The following is a 15,335-nucleotide window of genomic DNA, read 5'->3' as shown; positions in this document are numbered from 1 at the left end:
CTTGGAGAAGAGGAGGCTGAGGGGGGATCTTATCAATGCTTATCAATACCTAAAAGGTGGGTGTCAGGAAGACGGGGCCAGGCTCTTCTCAGTGGTGTCCAGTGACAGGACTGGGGGCAATGGCCATAAACTGGAAAACAGAAGGTTCAGCCTGAACATGAGGAAAAACTTCTTCACCTGCTCTAGGTGATCCTGCTCTGGCAGGGGAATTGGAGTAGATGATCTCTAGAGGTCCCTTCCAATCCCTTCCACTCTGAATCTGTGTGATCCTCAGCAGGAGGTAGGTAGGCAGGCATTACTGGGAATTTCTCATCTTCCTTCCATCCTCTCAGCTCCTAACTCATCCAGTGCTGAGCCTTTTATAAATCCTGTTTCTGACAATCCTTGCTGATTTGTCAGAAACAACCTCTTGGGCAAGGATCTTCAAATGGTCTTATGGTTGGTTCCTCAAGCTTCTAGGAATCATAGAGCTTCTGGCATTTGAGAGTAAGAAACAAATGTGAGTCCTTGAACTAAAGGGCTTCTAAGGAGATGCAGTGTCAGTGTGGACATTTGTTGAAGATTATAAACTTCTCATTAAACACAGGGTGAGAGTATGAGGGTTGTTGTGGGTTAATCCCAGGCAGCAGCTAAGTACCACACAGCCACTTGCTCACCTCCCCTCCCCCCTCCAGTGGAGGAGGAGAATCGAAGGAAAAGACAAAGAAACTTGTGTGTTGAGATAAATACAATTTAATTATTGAGTATAAATCAATAAAATGGTGATACCAGTAATACTAAAAACCCCAGTAATATTACCAATACTAATATTACTAATAATAATATGCAATGAAGATAATGGAAAATAAATTATACGGCTGCTCAGCACCCACCGTGCGACACCCAGCCAGGTCCCAGGTAGTGAGAGCCAGAGAGCCCAACCAAGCCTGTGAGAGAGCACAAGAGTGAATGTGAAAGCCTACACCCAGCTTATGCAATGATGTTTTATGGGATGAAATACCCCTTTGGCCAGTTTGGGTCAGCTGTCCTGTCTGTGTCCCCTCCCAGCTTCTTGTAGGGAAGAAGCTGGGAACACAGGTGCAGTATCAGAAACTGAAGAAGTCCCTGAGTTGATAGAAACATTCCTTAGCAACAGCTAAAAAAACCAGTGGTACCAGTACGCTTCCCAGCACAAATCCAAAGTGGCCTCATCCTAGCTACCTACTGTGAAGAAAATGAACTCTATTCCAACTAACACCAGCACAGGATGTACAGACAAAACCTAAACCATTTTGAAGTAGCTAATTTGGATTCTGCAGATTACTTGTCCTTTACTTAATGGAGCACAGTCACTGCAGAACTAAGACCTGAGCCTTCTATTTTAGTCAAAGCCTGTGGATGAAATAAAAGATCCGTTCTCCCTCAGAGCTGGCATTCCAGGAGGAAGGGGATATTGCCTTGGGCAGTTACCTTTTTGGTAACTCCAAGACCCAGTGGACACCCTCAGCAGCTCTTTGACAGCTCCATCTGATCTACAAGTCCTACCAAACTAATCATGCTTTTACACTGGAAAGCAGAAGGGGCTCGCAGCTGGTTGTTGGGTCTTTTCCTTGCACAGTCTCTTTGTTGGTTTCCTTCCCAATACTTTGAAGCTACATACGAAATTGATAGTGTTGTCCTGTAGTGAAACTGTGGTAACTGTTGGTAAACAATTAATTCATACCTTGAGGAAGCAATGCGTAACAACAGAGATGCTCCCCTTCAGATACGGATAACAAAGTAAATTGATAATACTCTGTTGCTTTGCAACTGCAGGGTTTGTACACTTTTTGTTGTGGAAAGTGGTAGGCAAGCAGATCAGTTACGTATTGCCTGCACAAAGGAAACATTCCTATCTGGTGATTAATTCTAAACACCCAGCGTGTTTTCTGCAGAGGTCTTTAAGTAGCTTAACGTGTCTCTCTCATTTTAGAATGGCCAGAGTTTCTTGGTGTTGGATGAACAGAGATTTGCAAAAGAGATTCTTCCCAAGTACTTCAAGCACAACAACATGGCGAGCTTTGTCAGACAGTTAAACATATGTAAGTTCTTGGGTTTTGGCTTTCTGGCATCATTCTAGATCCTGTACGTGTTTTGGTATAGGGCAGTTTCCTTTGAGCAGTGGCCTCGTGTTCTCTGCGACTATAGGATACTGTCTTATCCTCAAAACTGGTAACAGGAGAGTTGGAACAGCATAGTTTGAATATCTTAATGTGGATTTTGAGAGGGTTTTTTGTTTGTTGTTGTTTTTTTAAAGATGGCTTCCGTAAAGTTCTCCATGTCGATACTGGGATTGTCAAACTGGAGCGAGACGGTCCGGTAGAATTTCAGCACCCGTATTTTAAGCAGGGCCGGGAGGACTTGCTGGAGCACATTAAAAGGAAGGTTAGTGAAAACTCACTATGTGGAAAACCTGTACTAGTAAGTATGAATGAATAGCAAAGTTTGCGTGAAGTTTAACTGCAGGATTGTGAATGCAAGTAAGTTTGGCGTTTGGGGAAACAAACTGCACTGCTTTCATGTATATCTTGACTTGTTTAAAGGTATTGGGGGGATTTGACTAGGCTCCTTTATATAACCTGCTTCGCTGTCATTACAGTAAGTTACACAGGTGGCAAAAATGAGCGAGTTATGCAAATACGACATTTTGAGAGTGGGTATTAGAAGCGCAGAGCTTGCATTGACTTTACCATCAGTAATTTAACGATCTGCTTGTTTGCGAGGCTTGTTTCAGAATAAAGCTACTGTAAGCGTCACGCTTTCCACCAGAGAACAGGGAGCAAACCTATAAATGCGTTTGTTACACTGCTAAATGGGATTCTGAAATGTGCTCTGCTGTTACTGTGAAGCAGGCCAATACAGATATCAAATAGAAACACAGCAAGTGAAACTCTGCTGGGAAGGATATAACTATTAACACTGAGTTAGGGCTCTTAGGAGAATGCCTGAAGAATCCAAACGTACATAAATGCTTGTAACAACTAAAGCTAATGTGGTGACAGCTGTAAGAGGACATTGCTGCGTGTTTCTGTATTCTTTGTTTGATGCTTGGTTTATTTTTAACTTAAATGCATCGTTAATCAACACTAGAAGAAAATATACTTGATCACCAAAGGGAATTATAGTTATAACAGTGAGTAAAGTGTTGTTTCTGGATTCTAATCTTTCAAAGGTTTCTTCTTCGAGACCTGAAGAAAACAAGATAAGTCAGGAAGATATCTCCAGAATAATAAGTAGTGCTCAGAAGGTGCAAATTAAACAAGAGACTATTGAATCTCGGTTGTCTGCTTTGAAGAGGTAAGTCGCTCCATCAGCGACTGATCCCTAAAATTGAGTAATCCTGATAATGGGGATCAGACAAAGACCCAATTTTAGTTGTCTTTTGATTTCTTATTGCCTAACTTTAAATATTGCTCTAGGAAAATAAATTTCAATGAAAGTAATAGGAGATTGGTGTTGGAAGAACTGTCTAGTAATGGGCAGTTAAATAACACCTTTAATAATAGTTCCGTAGTGCTATTGAGGCTGAATATTCAACTCGGCTCTTAGCATAAAGTAGGCTGGTTTAAGTCTTCAGGTTTGTAGTAGTTACTGTGTTTAGTCTGAGGTAGTCTGGTTTGTATAAATTGCTTATAATGCTACTGCAATTAAGGTCTTTGCTCATTGCTTTTTATTTTCCTGTTGTCTTCATTCCCTCACTGCTAAAAATTGCAGAAGAGTTAATGCCTATGAAAATCTGTTCCGAAATCTAATTAGGAAATTCATTAGTTACCTCAATGGGAGGTACAGAATCAAAAATCCAAATGTAAATAGAGTATTTTTAGAATTACATTATTGCCTGTTTAGTAATTACAAGATGTGTGTCACAAATTACTTAAGCCTTGAAAATAAGTAGCTACAGACAGGAGAAGCATGAGCTCGTGCACTGTCAGTCGCAGCACCTCACCCGTAACTCTGACCTCAGGATTCCTTAACTTGCGTTGAGAATGTAAAGGATCGCGTACCGCTGTGGCAGGGGTCACCGATGAGTTCGAGTATTAAGAAGTAAATGCTGTCATTTCTAGTCTTCAGTTCTAGTTCTGATTACTCGAGTGGTAGAATATTTTTTTCTAGGAAGATTCTTCATTAGAATCTGGCCAGTCTAGAGTAAAAATGTTCATATTCACCTTCTTTAAACCACAGATGGATTTGGATTGGAAGGAACTGCAAAAGGCTGCCAGGTCCTAATCCCTGCCCAGAGCAGGGCTGACTTTGGCTGAAATGGCATCTGGTTGCTAAGGACAGTTTGTAGAGATGAGAAGATAGAATAGTTGGTCTTTGACATCCATACTGTTGTCCCATGAGTTTAGAATGGTTGAAGTAGAAACTGGAGTGAAAGCAGAAGCCCTAGTCCTACAAAACACGTTATCATGGTTTACAGTGAGCACACATGTTAATAAAGCTGGTGAGAAAATGGAGAAAGTTCAGAATCCCTGACCTCGGTTGTTAAATTTGTGAAGGAACTGTGCTCTTAATTGTATGTTGGGCGTAGGAGCAGTTTGAGGGTTCGGCTTCATCCCACTGCATACAGACAGCTGTTTCTGAAAACCTAGCTTAAGGTTTCCTAAAATCCCAAACACCAGTGGAGGGATTTTCCTCCTTTTCTGACATACATCTGTGTTGAAAACGAAACTGCCCGAGAGACGAGGGTGGTACGTTGTCTTTCCTTCGTCACTGAAGCTCCTTCAGTGAGTACCGGAACAACCAAGGTTTGTAAAATGGCAGTTTCATGAATATTTCAAAACGTAGTCTGAGTTTGACTTTTAAATCATCCCTTTGAACAGGGAGAATGAATCCCTTTGGAGGGAAGTGGCAGAACTGAGGGCAAAACACTTGCAACAACAGCAGGTTATCCGGAAGGTAAGGCTTCATTCCAGTGTCGTGTGCGGGTGAGCGAGTGCTGCTGAACGAGGGCTCTACCTTGCTTTGCCCCTCACTCTTCCGTTTTTGTCATGAAGTGTCTTTTTAATAGAAAAAACAACGGGGTGGTGTACAGTGAACAAACCTCTCTGAAGCAGAGATTCAGTGTATTTCACCACGTGAGCAGAAGATAAGGTCAGGCTCTTGTAAACATTTTCAAAGAAAGAGGTTCAGGAACGTCGTTCATCATTCATTAGGGTACCCTTGAAATGGTCCATCTGTTTTTTATTACTTCAGGAGTCAGATGACTAATATTCTGTGTTGGATGTTCTCAGGAAAAACTCTTCCTTACTGTAGGAATTGAAGTTCTGTACTGGAAATTCACTGCTGACCCACTGACTGTATATTTCTGAAGTTACCAGAAGAACAGATGATTGAGTGAAACCCACTGATAATATTGGTAGCCTAGCTTAGTTTAACAGATGTGTGATCTACCAGAAGTGTGGTAAACACAAAGAGTTGTCAGATCTTTTGTTTTTTTACATACCAGACATACCATCACTGAAAGCAGCCTTGTAGCAGCGACTCTTACTGATCTTTGTTTTGCTGGTTTGTTCAAGACAGATACATATGTTTAATTCTTAAATTTAAAACATAAGAGAGTCGATCGTTTCATTGCTGCCTTTCCTTTTGAATGTTGTTAAGTGTACGTGTCATTTTTTTCTGAGTCTGTCAAAAATGCCTTTCACCAGAACTGCTATTTACAGATACAGTCAACACCCCTATAGGTCTTCTGCTGCTTATTGAAATCCTTCTAATAGTCTGAGGTACTGGATGTTTTTCTGTGTACTGTATGATGTAGTGTACAAGTCTACTCTTCTTGCCTGCTGCATAAAAAGCCTTTCTCAGGCAACTGAATAGCTGTTTATTTTAGATATGACCAGCAGTGGTTTCTGTGCTACCAGTTTTTCACTTTTCTGAACAGTTCTATGTGAAAGTTTACAGAATCATAGAATCATAGAATGGTTTGGGTTGGAAGGGACCTTAAAGACCATCTAGTTCCAACCCCCCTGCCATGGGCAGGGACACCTTCCACTAGACCAGGTTGCTCAAAGCCTCATCCAGCCTGGCCTTGAACACTTCCAGAGAAGTTAATACAGAAGTGTTCTGCTGTTTATGTACAGATTTTTTTATTGAAGTCTTGTGCTGTAAGATACCTTGGTACTCTGAGAGGAAACAACTGCAGAGTAGAGTGACTAACAACAGTGTTCTTTTCCTTGTAGATTGTACAATTTATTGTTACCTTGGTGCAGAATAACCAACTAGTGAGCCTGAAACGCAAGAGGTAAATACGGTTGTGAAAACTTCCTGTCCAGTCAATGTCCTGACATGTTTTGTTGACTAAAACCAAAGAATTAGTGTACTGATATGATTTTCTTCCTTTACTGTTTCTGATTTAGGCCTCTACTTCTGAACACTAACGGACCTACAAAGTCGAATGTATTTCAGAAAATTGTGAAAGAACCAGCTGACAGTAACCACCATGTAAGTTTTCTTTAATGTTTACTCTTGGTTATGGTGAAGGAGGCAGTGGAGGGGGGCAGACAGATCAAGTAGTTTGTCTTAGGGGGAATAAAACATAGCTGTGTACTGAGAGCTGTCAACTTTTAGAAGGGACAGGCCATGTTGTATGTCCTTCAGAAGACAAGCATGGTAATGACCATTCACTTTTCAGTATGAGCATGTATAAGCCAGTTACCTGTGTGTTAAATACAGCTTGATGTTAAATACAGCTTGGTGAGGCACTGGAACAGGTTGCCCAGAGAAGCTGTGGATGCCCCATCCCTGGATGTCTTCAAGGCCAGGCTGGATGTGGCTTTGAGCAACCTGGTCTAGTGGAAGGTGTCCCTGCCCATGGCAGGGGGGTTGGAACTGGATGGTCTTTAAGGTCCCTGCCAACCCAAACCATCCTGTGGTTCTATGACTCTTATGTGATCCTACTGAAAAGAGTTCACTTTCTGTAACGGGGCCGTTAGGAATGGCCTCTGGGAGTTGGGCACCCCTAGCCCTGTAGAGTGACGAGGATCCACTCTGCCGCTCTGCGAGGCAGCAAAATCACATCAAGCTCCTGTGCCATTTGAATGTGTCACGCCACTGAAAGTCGTTTTCTGCTCTCCAAATAATGGTTGGGGGGGGGCATCGTTAGAGTGAGTGCTGTAGCATGGTACTAGAATTAACAGCTGTGTAACAAAGTACTGTTTAAATGGCAGTCACCGTTTTAATATTTTTAGATCTTGTGTAGTCCTGTTGTCGCAGCTTTTTTGTTGCTTTTGCTGACAGTACTAGTATAGTTTTATTTCTATGCCTGTAGCGTTTGCCAAACATTTTTTCTGTAGCTGCTAATCTCCATCTTGTTCGTTTATTTGGGTTTAGGGGTTTTTTTTTTCTGTTAAATGTAGATCTATACAAACAGTTTGTAGTCTCTGAAGTGTAGGAGAGCTCTTGCACCTCATCAGATTTGAGGTGTTGTAAGACCCAATAATAACTGTTAGAATGGTGAAGGTCATTGTCCTTCTGTTCCCTGACTCTCTTAAAATAACCCTCAGGTACCTCTCAACAGAAATGAGGGCTTAAAACAAAGGAAACAGATTTCAGATGATATCATTATTTATGATGTCACTGAGGATGTCGGTGATGAAGAAAATCCGATGAGCGATGAAGGAAATCCTCCCGTTATACCAGAAGCAAATGAAGACACCACTCCAGATTCTTTGAAGTAAGGAGTCTCGAGAAGTCTCCGTCGATAATTGGCTTTCAGTGTTGTCCGTGTCCAAGACATCTGAGTCACTGCATAGTTTGTTTTAATAAAGCGGTCACAATTACCCAGTACTCCTGCACACACAGAAGCTTCATCTGTGAATTCACACTGGGTTCTGATTTGTTGACCTCTAAATTTGTTCCAAATAGGTAATTGGCTGTTGGAGTTTTAATATGCTGAGGATAGAAAAAGCCTGTTGCTAGTGAGCAGCAATCCGTCTTACTGCGCTCTTGTTCGCTATGTTACTTGTCCACAGACAAAGCAAGTGATGTTTATGAATACAGACAGGAAGGACTTCACTTGTTTTTACAGGTTTTCCTGGAGAATAATTTGCATGTGCTGGTTGTCAGGTGTCGGTGTGGTCTTTGAACTTTATTAAGCCAGTTAATTTCAGGGTTTGGGTTTTTTTTTTTCAGTCCAAGTATTTTGTGACTGTGTTCCTTCCCATCTGTACCTGGCACGACAGAAATAGTTCATCTTTCAGTTACGGGCAGTTGGAACTTGGTCCAGGGATTGAGAGACAGCTCTCTTCCTGAGTTCCGTTGCGTTGATGGGGCCCGTATTGTGCCTCAAGGACTAAAACTTAAAAGACATTTCCAGCTTATACTTGAACTGGTAAAACAGTTCTTGTTCAGCTGATGTCTGGGAATGCACTCTCTGGTAGAAAAGCTTCATGAAGATAGAGCTGCAGCATGGAGAAAAGCAAATTATTCGAGACTGACTTTTGGTTTTTAGGTTGCCCTCCTGGTGTGCATAACGAGGTTAATTACCTACAACACTGTCAACTGAGATTCTTTATGTTGGGATGCCCCAGAGTTGATTCTGTTCAACAGGAAAGATGCAGAATAGATAACTGCTTTGATGGCCTCGTGCTTTGCTCTGCTTTGTACCTACTTTACATTTATATACGAGCTTATCGTTGTTTGTAGTGTTCCTCTGTCTTTACAGTAGTTGTTACTGTGGTCTTGCACAACAGTGTCTGCGACTTGAGCGACATTAACTGTGTTGAGCATTACAGCACCGCATCAGTGGAAAACAGATGTTTAGAGCATCTTGCTTTGTTTATATTAAAAAGCAGAAGTTTATTTCCTTATAGTGGTTTGACCAAAACGAGAAGTAACTAAACCTGTGGAATAGTACCAATTCAATGAGCGTAGGCAATGCTTTAATTCATTTGTCTCATCTTACAGCTGTAGTAATTTTCCTGATATTGTAATTGTGGAAGATGATAACGAAGAAGAATATGCCCCTGTAATTCAAGGGGATAAAAGCACAGAGTCAGTCGCGCTCCCGGCTAATGATCCCCTCAGCCCTGTCAGTGACGATAAAAGCCCACTCATGTCGAGTGCTGTGCAGCTGAATAACCAGTCAACCTCAGCTGCAGAAGATCCGGTTTCTATGATGGATTCCATACTCAACGAGAATGGAGTCATCTCACAGAACATAAATGTGCTTGGGAAGTGAGTACTCTGGTCTTTTGTTCTTTCAAGTGCTAGAATTCATTGTTTGAATTAAAAAGAACTGAATAGCAGTTTCTACTGAGAACTTCAAATTTATAGGTCACCTGTATTCTAGCTAGTTTCTAAAGATCTTGCTGTTTTATGACGGGATCTCTGATGTTCCCTGCGAAGCGAGTGGGTCGGGGCGTGGAGCCTGACAGCGCGGTGTTGCGAGCATCATCGTTGGAATGGTCGGGTTTCAGCTGCCCAGCCCTCACAGGCGGATGTGGCTCAGGAGGGCTGCCTGCTTGCAAGGTCCGCATCTCTGCTGACGCCACGTTGGAGTGTTAGGTTGCTGGGATACCTCTTTTGGAGCACCTGCCCGCTTCACTTGGGCTCTCCTCTAAATAAGCTGAAAGGTTGCCTTTTTTTATTCCCCAGGGGATCTTTCTAATGAAAGGCTTGGTTCGTGCTAGTTCTGGTGGAGGTTTTTAGATGCGTCTGGTACATCTGTGTAATGCTCAGCTGCAGGTCTTTCTTCCTTTTTTAAGGGATACAGCAATAAAATCCTATTTGTCTTCTAGAGTTGAACTTCTGGATTACCTTGACAGTATCGACTGCAGCTTAGAGGACTTCCAAGCGATGTTATCAGGACGGCAGTTCAGCATAGATCCAGATCTCCTGGTGGATGTAATTTTCACTCTTTATTAAAAGTATTTTGGTAATACGCTGCAGAAAATAACTGTGTGGGTTGTTACAGTTGAAAACACAGATTTAAAACACAACAGATGTGGGTTTTTTTCTTTTCTTCCCTTTAAAAAAAGGAGGCTATAAATACTTGTGAATGTGTGTTTCTGGGGCACTGGTGTAATTCCCAGTGCTGCACCACCGCTGAAGCAAACACTGAAGTTTTTGATTGCAGAATGTCTCTGCCTTAATGAGATACTGCTTGTGTTTGTTGCCACATGAAGTCAGACACCAATTAAATCAATACTGGCGCTCTGAAATAGCCCAGCACATCATCTGTGGAATTCTGAAAGCAAAAGGCTCCTGGCATTTATTTTGCAGGTTTCTCTGCTGTTTCAGGTTATTTCTTGGGAGGGTGTGTGTTCTCAGTTTCTCTTCTGAGGTACACTGAGTAGGATGGTCTAGGTTGGAAGGGGCCTGGGCAGGTCGTCTGTTCCAGCCCCCTTGCTCAGAGCAGGGCCGGCTTGAAAGTTGAGTCATGTCACCCAGGATCTTGTTGACGCAGATTCTGAAATCTCCAGAGATGGGGGATTCCACAGCGCCTCGGGTGCCTGTTCAGTCCTTGTCTCTGCTTCGTTAAGAATTTCCTTATGTCCTTATGTTAAGAATTCGTTAAGAATTTCCTTATGTCAGGTGTCCTGTGCCCACCCCACTCCTGTGGAGTTGGTCTTCTCTGCAGCCCCTCTGCAGGCACAGCAGAAGAGCGCAGTTGTCCTCCATCACCTGCCCTCTCCAGACAAGATTAGCCAGGCTCCCTCAGCCTCTTGTATGTCATGAGCCTCCAGACACCCTCCAGTTTGAAAACTCGTGTACTGGGAGGCCTGAAGCAGGACACACTTCTCCAGGTGGCCTCAGGTGCTCGCAGAGAGGAAGAATTGCTTCCCCTGACCCAGAGCCCTGCTGTCCCTGTAGCAGCACGTGCCTGCCCGTAGCAGGGCCGTGCTGCTGGCTCTTGGTAGGCCGTCGTCTTCCATGACCCCCAGGTCTCTCTCTGAGGAGCTGCTCCGCGTCCGTTTGATCCCTTCCCCTGGGCCAGCACGTGACAGTATCGTGTCCTGAACGTGTTTGGCTGTGGAACTTTACGGGGCGCCTGCTGGCCCCTCCTGCACCGAGCTGAGGTCCCTCTGGGTGGCGGCTCTGCTCTCTCCCACGTACTGGTGACTCCTTCCACTCTGTGTCACTTGCAGGCCTGATCCCAGTGTGTGCTTCCTCGTGGGACACGCAGCTCCCCACGCAGCAGCCTAAGAAGGAATCGGTGTTTTAGGGCCATAGCAAACCACATTAGTCTAAGTTAGGTGTAATATAGTCGTTGCTTTGTGACTGAGGTTCATGGAATTCCAAATCCACTACCAGGCTAGGTTTTCTTTGCAGAAGTGGTAACTACCTGTAAATAAACACTAATCCTGACAGAGGGTGGAAACATAGTACGGGGATTATTCTTGCCTGTGCGGGTGTGATGTTCTTGTCTTCTTAACAACAACATCGAGATGCCTAAAACTTGCTGTGTTTTGTCTTGCTCAGCTTTTCACAACCTCCGTGCAGATGAATCCCACGGATCACATCACTAATACCAAAGTAAGTCTTAAACCCGCTGCTGAATGCACTCAGTAGCGAGATGCGGACTGCATGCATCCTTTGCTGGTTCATTTGCTGGTATAGCAGCGCTTCCTTCCTGCTCTGGCTGCGAAGGTGTCGGCGAGAGCAGGAAGGCTGCGGCGCTTTGTCAGGTTTCACACCGAAGAGGGAAAAGCACGCTCGCCGTCCGTGTCCTTGAACACTTGGGTTGCCTCGAGGCCAGCACCTGTACGTGGTACCGGTCTCTTGGCTTGGGTGTCCTCCAGGATGTTAGTGCTCGCAGACGTGGTACATGCTTTGTCAGCACGTTTTCCTCTGTATTGTCTGGCGGGAAAAGAAACGTAAGAGCAAACGGCAGAGCGAAGGTTTAGCGCTTTGAATTTGTTGTGTTCACGCATGAGCGCTGGGCTTGGTTCTTGCTCGGGTGAGCCATGTCACATGCTCTCAGCCGCTGTCTGTTCCCGTGGGTAACGGATACCCCTGCACCCCTTCCCCAGTAACAGCTGGGTTTCTGTAAGCGCTTGGTCAGCTGCATCTGGTGGCACTGGGGAAGGCTTCCGGCCGGGCTGAGATTTCACTTTTGTTTCCCAGATGGAGACAAAGGGAATAGAAACTACCAAGAATAATGCTGGCCCAGCAGATTCCCCGGAAACCCAAGTCTCGAAGCCGGTATCAGGTTAGTTGCAGTGTTGTGTTGAAAGAGTTTTACAGTTGTACGGGCATTGTTCTGACAACCACCTCGGTGGCTGGTGCTTCGACTGGTTTTGTGTTGTGCTGATGAGCAAGTATCCTGAGCAGAATACCCGACTGATGTGCTGCTTAGGGTTTTGGCACAGCACCAGGGGCAGAGAAGCGGGTGTTTCTGCAGGCGAATGTACATGAGTGTTCTGCGCGACCGTTCTCTCAGCACTCGCTTAGAACAAACACCTCCAATCGGTCCTTATTATTCTCTCAGTAAATTCCGTGGGGTGGGTTCGGGGTTTTTTTCTCTTCTGCACGTAGAAGGGCATATAAACTGATGCTATTTTGGGGATTTCTGTTCCCTTAGATAAGCAGCTCATACAGTACACTGCGTTTCCGCTCCTTGCGTTCCTCGATGGGAACCCAGGCTCCGGCGTTGAGAGCGGGAGCTCCACAGCTGAGACTCCTTCCTCTGCTGGCAAACCCCTGGAAGCGGACCAGCTCCTGGAGGGCAGCCTGGACCCCGAGCCCACCCAGAGCAAACTGGTGCGGCTGGAGCCGCTGACGGAGGCAGAGGTGAGCGAAGCCATGCTGTTCTACCTATGTGAACTTGCCCCGGCGCCCATGGACACAGACATGCCGTTCCTGGGCAACTGATGGTGTGGGGACTCTGTACATAGCCACGGAGATGAACTATTTATTTAGAATCTTGTTTGGTATACGAGGTTTTTGTAAATCACTGTTTGACGTAAGCAGAGAACATGGAATCTAGAATCCCTTTCCAACGTTGCTTCCTATGGGCAGTGGTGTAACAGCACAGTTAGCCAAGCTGTCAGGCATGGTTGGCAATGCCAGGCCAGACAGACTGTCGCCGTATTGCTGTCAGAGGCTTGGTATTGCCCATCCCGCTGAGTATCCCAGGTAACGGAACACTTGTTAATAGTAAGCTTTCACATTATTTCTTATACGTCTGGTCTTACCTATGATGACGTAACCTAGTAGTGTATGGCTAGGGAGCACCGACTTTCTGTATCTTGGTTTTTTTCTATTTTTTACAACGTTTTGTTTAACAAACACGAGGCTTTTTTGGGGTGGGGGGGACCAGGATGTGATGTAGGCTTTTATTTTTTCCCTGCTTGAGCTGGGAACAAAGTGCCTGTACCTTGCTGAATCTTGGTTCTGCCTTACTTTCACATCAGTGGAAGCGCTCACACATAGCACAAACCGGGGAAAAGCTCTCGACAGCCGCCGGGCCCCTTGCCTGCATGAGTACATTCAACTTGGACCACCTACCCTGATAAAATAAATGTTACTTAAGTGTGACGCTCGGGACGGGTTCTCTCTTCTTCCGTGTGCCTGGGTGTGTGTGGATTTACCCCTGCTTTCCGTGGGAGCTGCGCACTGAGGTCTGCCTCTATGCACAGCCCTTGAACAGATTCCTTATTGTCAAGGTTTACTTATAAGCCCCCAAAACAAGCAGCCAATGCAGCAAACTGTGTTTTCCTTCAGTAGTTAAAAAAAAAACAACACCCACACACCACCAAAAACATTTTCTCCTTTGTTTTCTAACTGAAAACTCTGGCAGTGCTGTAGCTTTCCTCCCAGGGCAGGAGGTCCACCCCCACTCAAAAGGTGTGGTTCTACTGGTGCTTGCAGCAAAGTCTTCCCCACCCCCCCCTTATCCAGGGTGAGCCAGCCGCAGCACATGGCCTTTTCTGCCATCAAAGCTGCAGCGTGGCAGTTTGCTGGGCGGGATGAAGGAAGACCCTGGATATTAGTAACTCCCTCCATGCACCAGGAAAAGCACCTTGCACAGCTGTAGCAGTGCATTTAAAATGCCTTTTCCTTTTTTGGGAGCAGGAGTCCAGGCACTTGTACAAGGAGCTGAATTCACAGCACAGCTGTCCCACTTCAGCTACCGGTTACTTGTTGTGGGAAACCGTACTGAAACTGGTACTTGGGCTTTTCACCCAAACTTAACCAGGTGGGACACAAAGCAGCAGGAGTAGGAACACAGTTCCCAGTGTGAAGCACGTTTGTGTTTTCAAGGAGGTGGCTGCACGAGCCGCAAAAGAGGTCACTGGACACCTTCATCTCAGTTTATTTATTAATAAGGTAACAACATACTCCAAATTATTACAAGCCTTTATTACGCCTTCCATTACCATCTCAAATTCGATTGACATGTCAGACTTCTGCCGTAAGTAAATGTCAGTGTTTAGGTGCAGATTTAAAAGAAAAGCTCGAGAGTAATTAGCAACAGGAAGTAACACAAACACCATGGTAACGTCTGCTGGAGGGTCACCCCCACGCAGGCTGCTCTGGTCTCAAGCCGTAGCAAGTGAGGGATAAATAACGCAGCTTACCTACTTCTGTTACAAAGCAGCAAGCACAAAAGCATTTAAGGTTTTGTAACTGCACAGGAACTACATAGTATTTTGATCAAAGATTAATGTTGTACCTCGAGCCTAGATCGAGACTTTCTAGGCTCAAGTCCATCTCTGGCAACAAGTAAAATACCCAATACATTAAAAGATTTTGAAATTTAGAGCCCCAGATCCGGTAAAGAAACACTTTTGTTGAAGGCCCAGTTAATGCAAACCTCCTGCAGTCAGAGGAACTTCAGTGCTGCTATTTTAATTGCACAAGTTCCTCCGAGGGGCCTGCACAGCTCTCGCCGCTCGGCTCCCGCAGACTCCAAGACAGTAGCTGGGCCAAGAAAGAACGAGGCACACGACACAGCAATAAATTACAGCACAGCTACCCCATTTAAACCACTTCTTAAAAAAGTAACACATAGATGCAGCACTTTGTAAACAGGTGCCTTAAAAACATGCTGCTGAGCATCTGGTACCAGGATGGTTTTTCCCAGGGTCTCCATCCTCCCATCCGCAGCAGGACACATCGGACCCAACAGCACCAGGGAGGACATCAGCTCCTGCAGCTGCGGGAGCGGGTTTCCCCGTTTAACATCTGTGCTAAAGGTATGGGAAGAGGTTGGGCTTGTAGTGCCAAAACGCTGCGAGACATCCAGCGAACTCTATAAACGTGCGATTCCGAGTCTAACAACGCTTGCCCGGGACTCGCTGTGGAATCAAGGCAACAGGGATCGTCAAAGGCAGCCCCTCCTTGGCTTGCAAAGCCTCAGCTAACACACT

At 44.9% G+C, this 15,335-nt stretch overlaps 1 protein-coding gene across 1 annotated transcript; it reads left to right on the top strand.

The window, feature by feature from the left end:
* Nucleotides 1–1,956: 1,956 nt before the first annotated feature.
* Nucleotides 1,957–13,496, top strand: HSF2 (heat shock transcription factor 2). The gene is made up of 12 exons (XM_010150895.1): nucleotides 1,957–2,060; nucleotides 2,276–2,403; nucleotides 3,191–3,315; nucleotides 4,842–4,917; nucleotides 6,201–6,262; nucleotides 6,378–6,462; nucleotides 7,524–7,693; nucleotides 8,926–9,195; nucleotides 9,759–9,864; nucleotides 11,443–11,496; nucleotides 12,088–12,172; nucleotides 12,545–13,496. The coding sequence occupies exons 1-12, from the start codon at nucleotides 2,030–2,032 to the stop codon at nucleotides 12,832–12,834; spliced, it is 1,482 nt and encodes a 493-aa protein (XP_010149197.1). The 5' UTR covers nucleotides 1,957–2,029; the 3' UTR covers nucleotides 12,835–13,496.
* Nucleotides 13,497–15,335: the final 1,839 nt, after the last annotated feature.

The sequence above is a fragment of the Eurypyga helias genome, unplaced genomic scaffold, assembly GCF_000690775.1.
Source record: "Eurypyga helias isolate BGI_N326 unplaced genomic scaffold, ASM69077v1 scaffold2744, whole genome shotgun sequence".
Taxonomy (NCBI): domain Eukaryota; kingdom Metazoa; phylum Chordata; class Aves; order Eurypygiformes; family Eurypygidae; genus Eurypyga; species Eurypyga helias.
This window is presented reverse-complemented; position numbering and strand designations above follow the sequence as displayed.

Bases quoted from the DNA above. Each gene is read 5' to 3' on its own strand.
- HSF2 (XM_010150895.1), top strand. From the start codon at position 2,030: ATGGCGAGCTTTGTCAGACAGTTAAACATAT. The intron at 6,263-6,377 runs GTAAATACGGTT...TTTCTGATTTAG, and splicing joins GTGAGCCTGAAACGCAAGAG to GCCTCTACTTCTGAACACTA. The intron at 12,173-12,544 runs GTTAGTTGCAGT...CTGTTCCCTTAG, and splicing joins AGTCTCGAAGCCGGTATCAG to ATAAGCAGCTCATACAGTAC.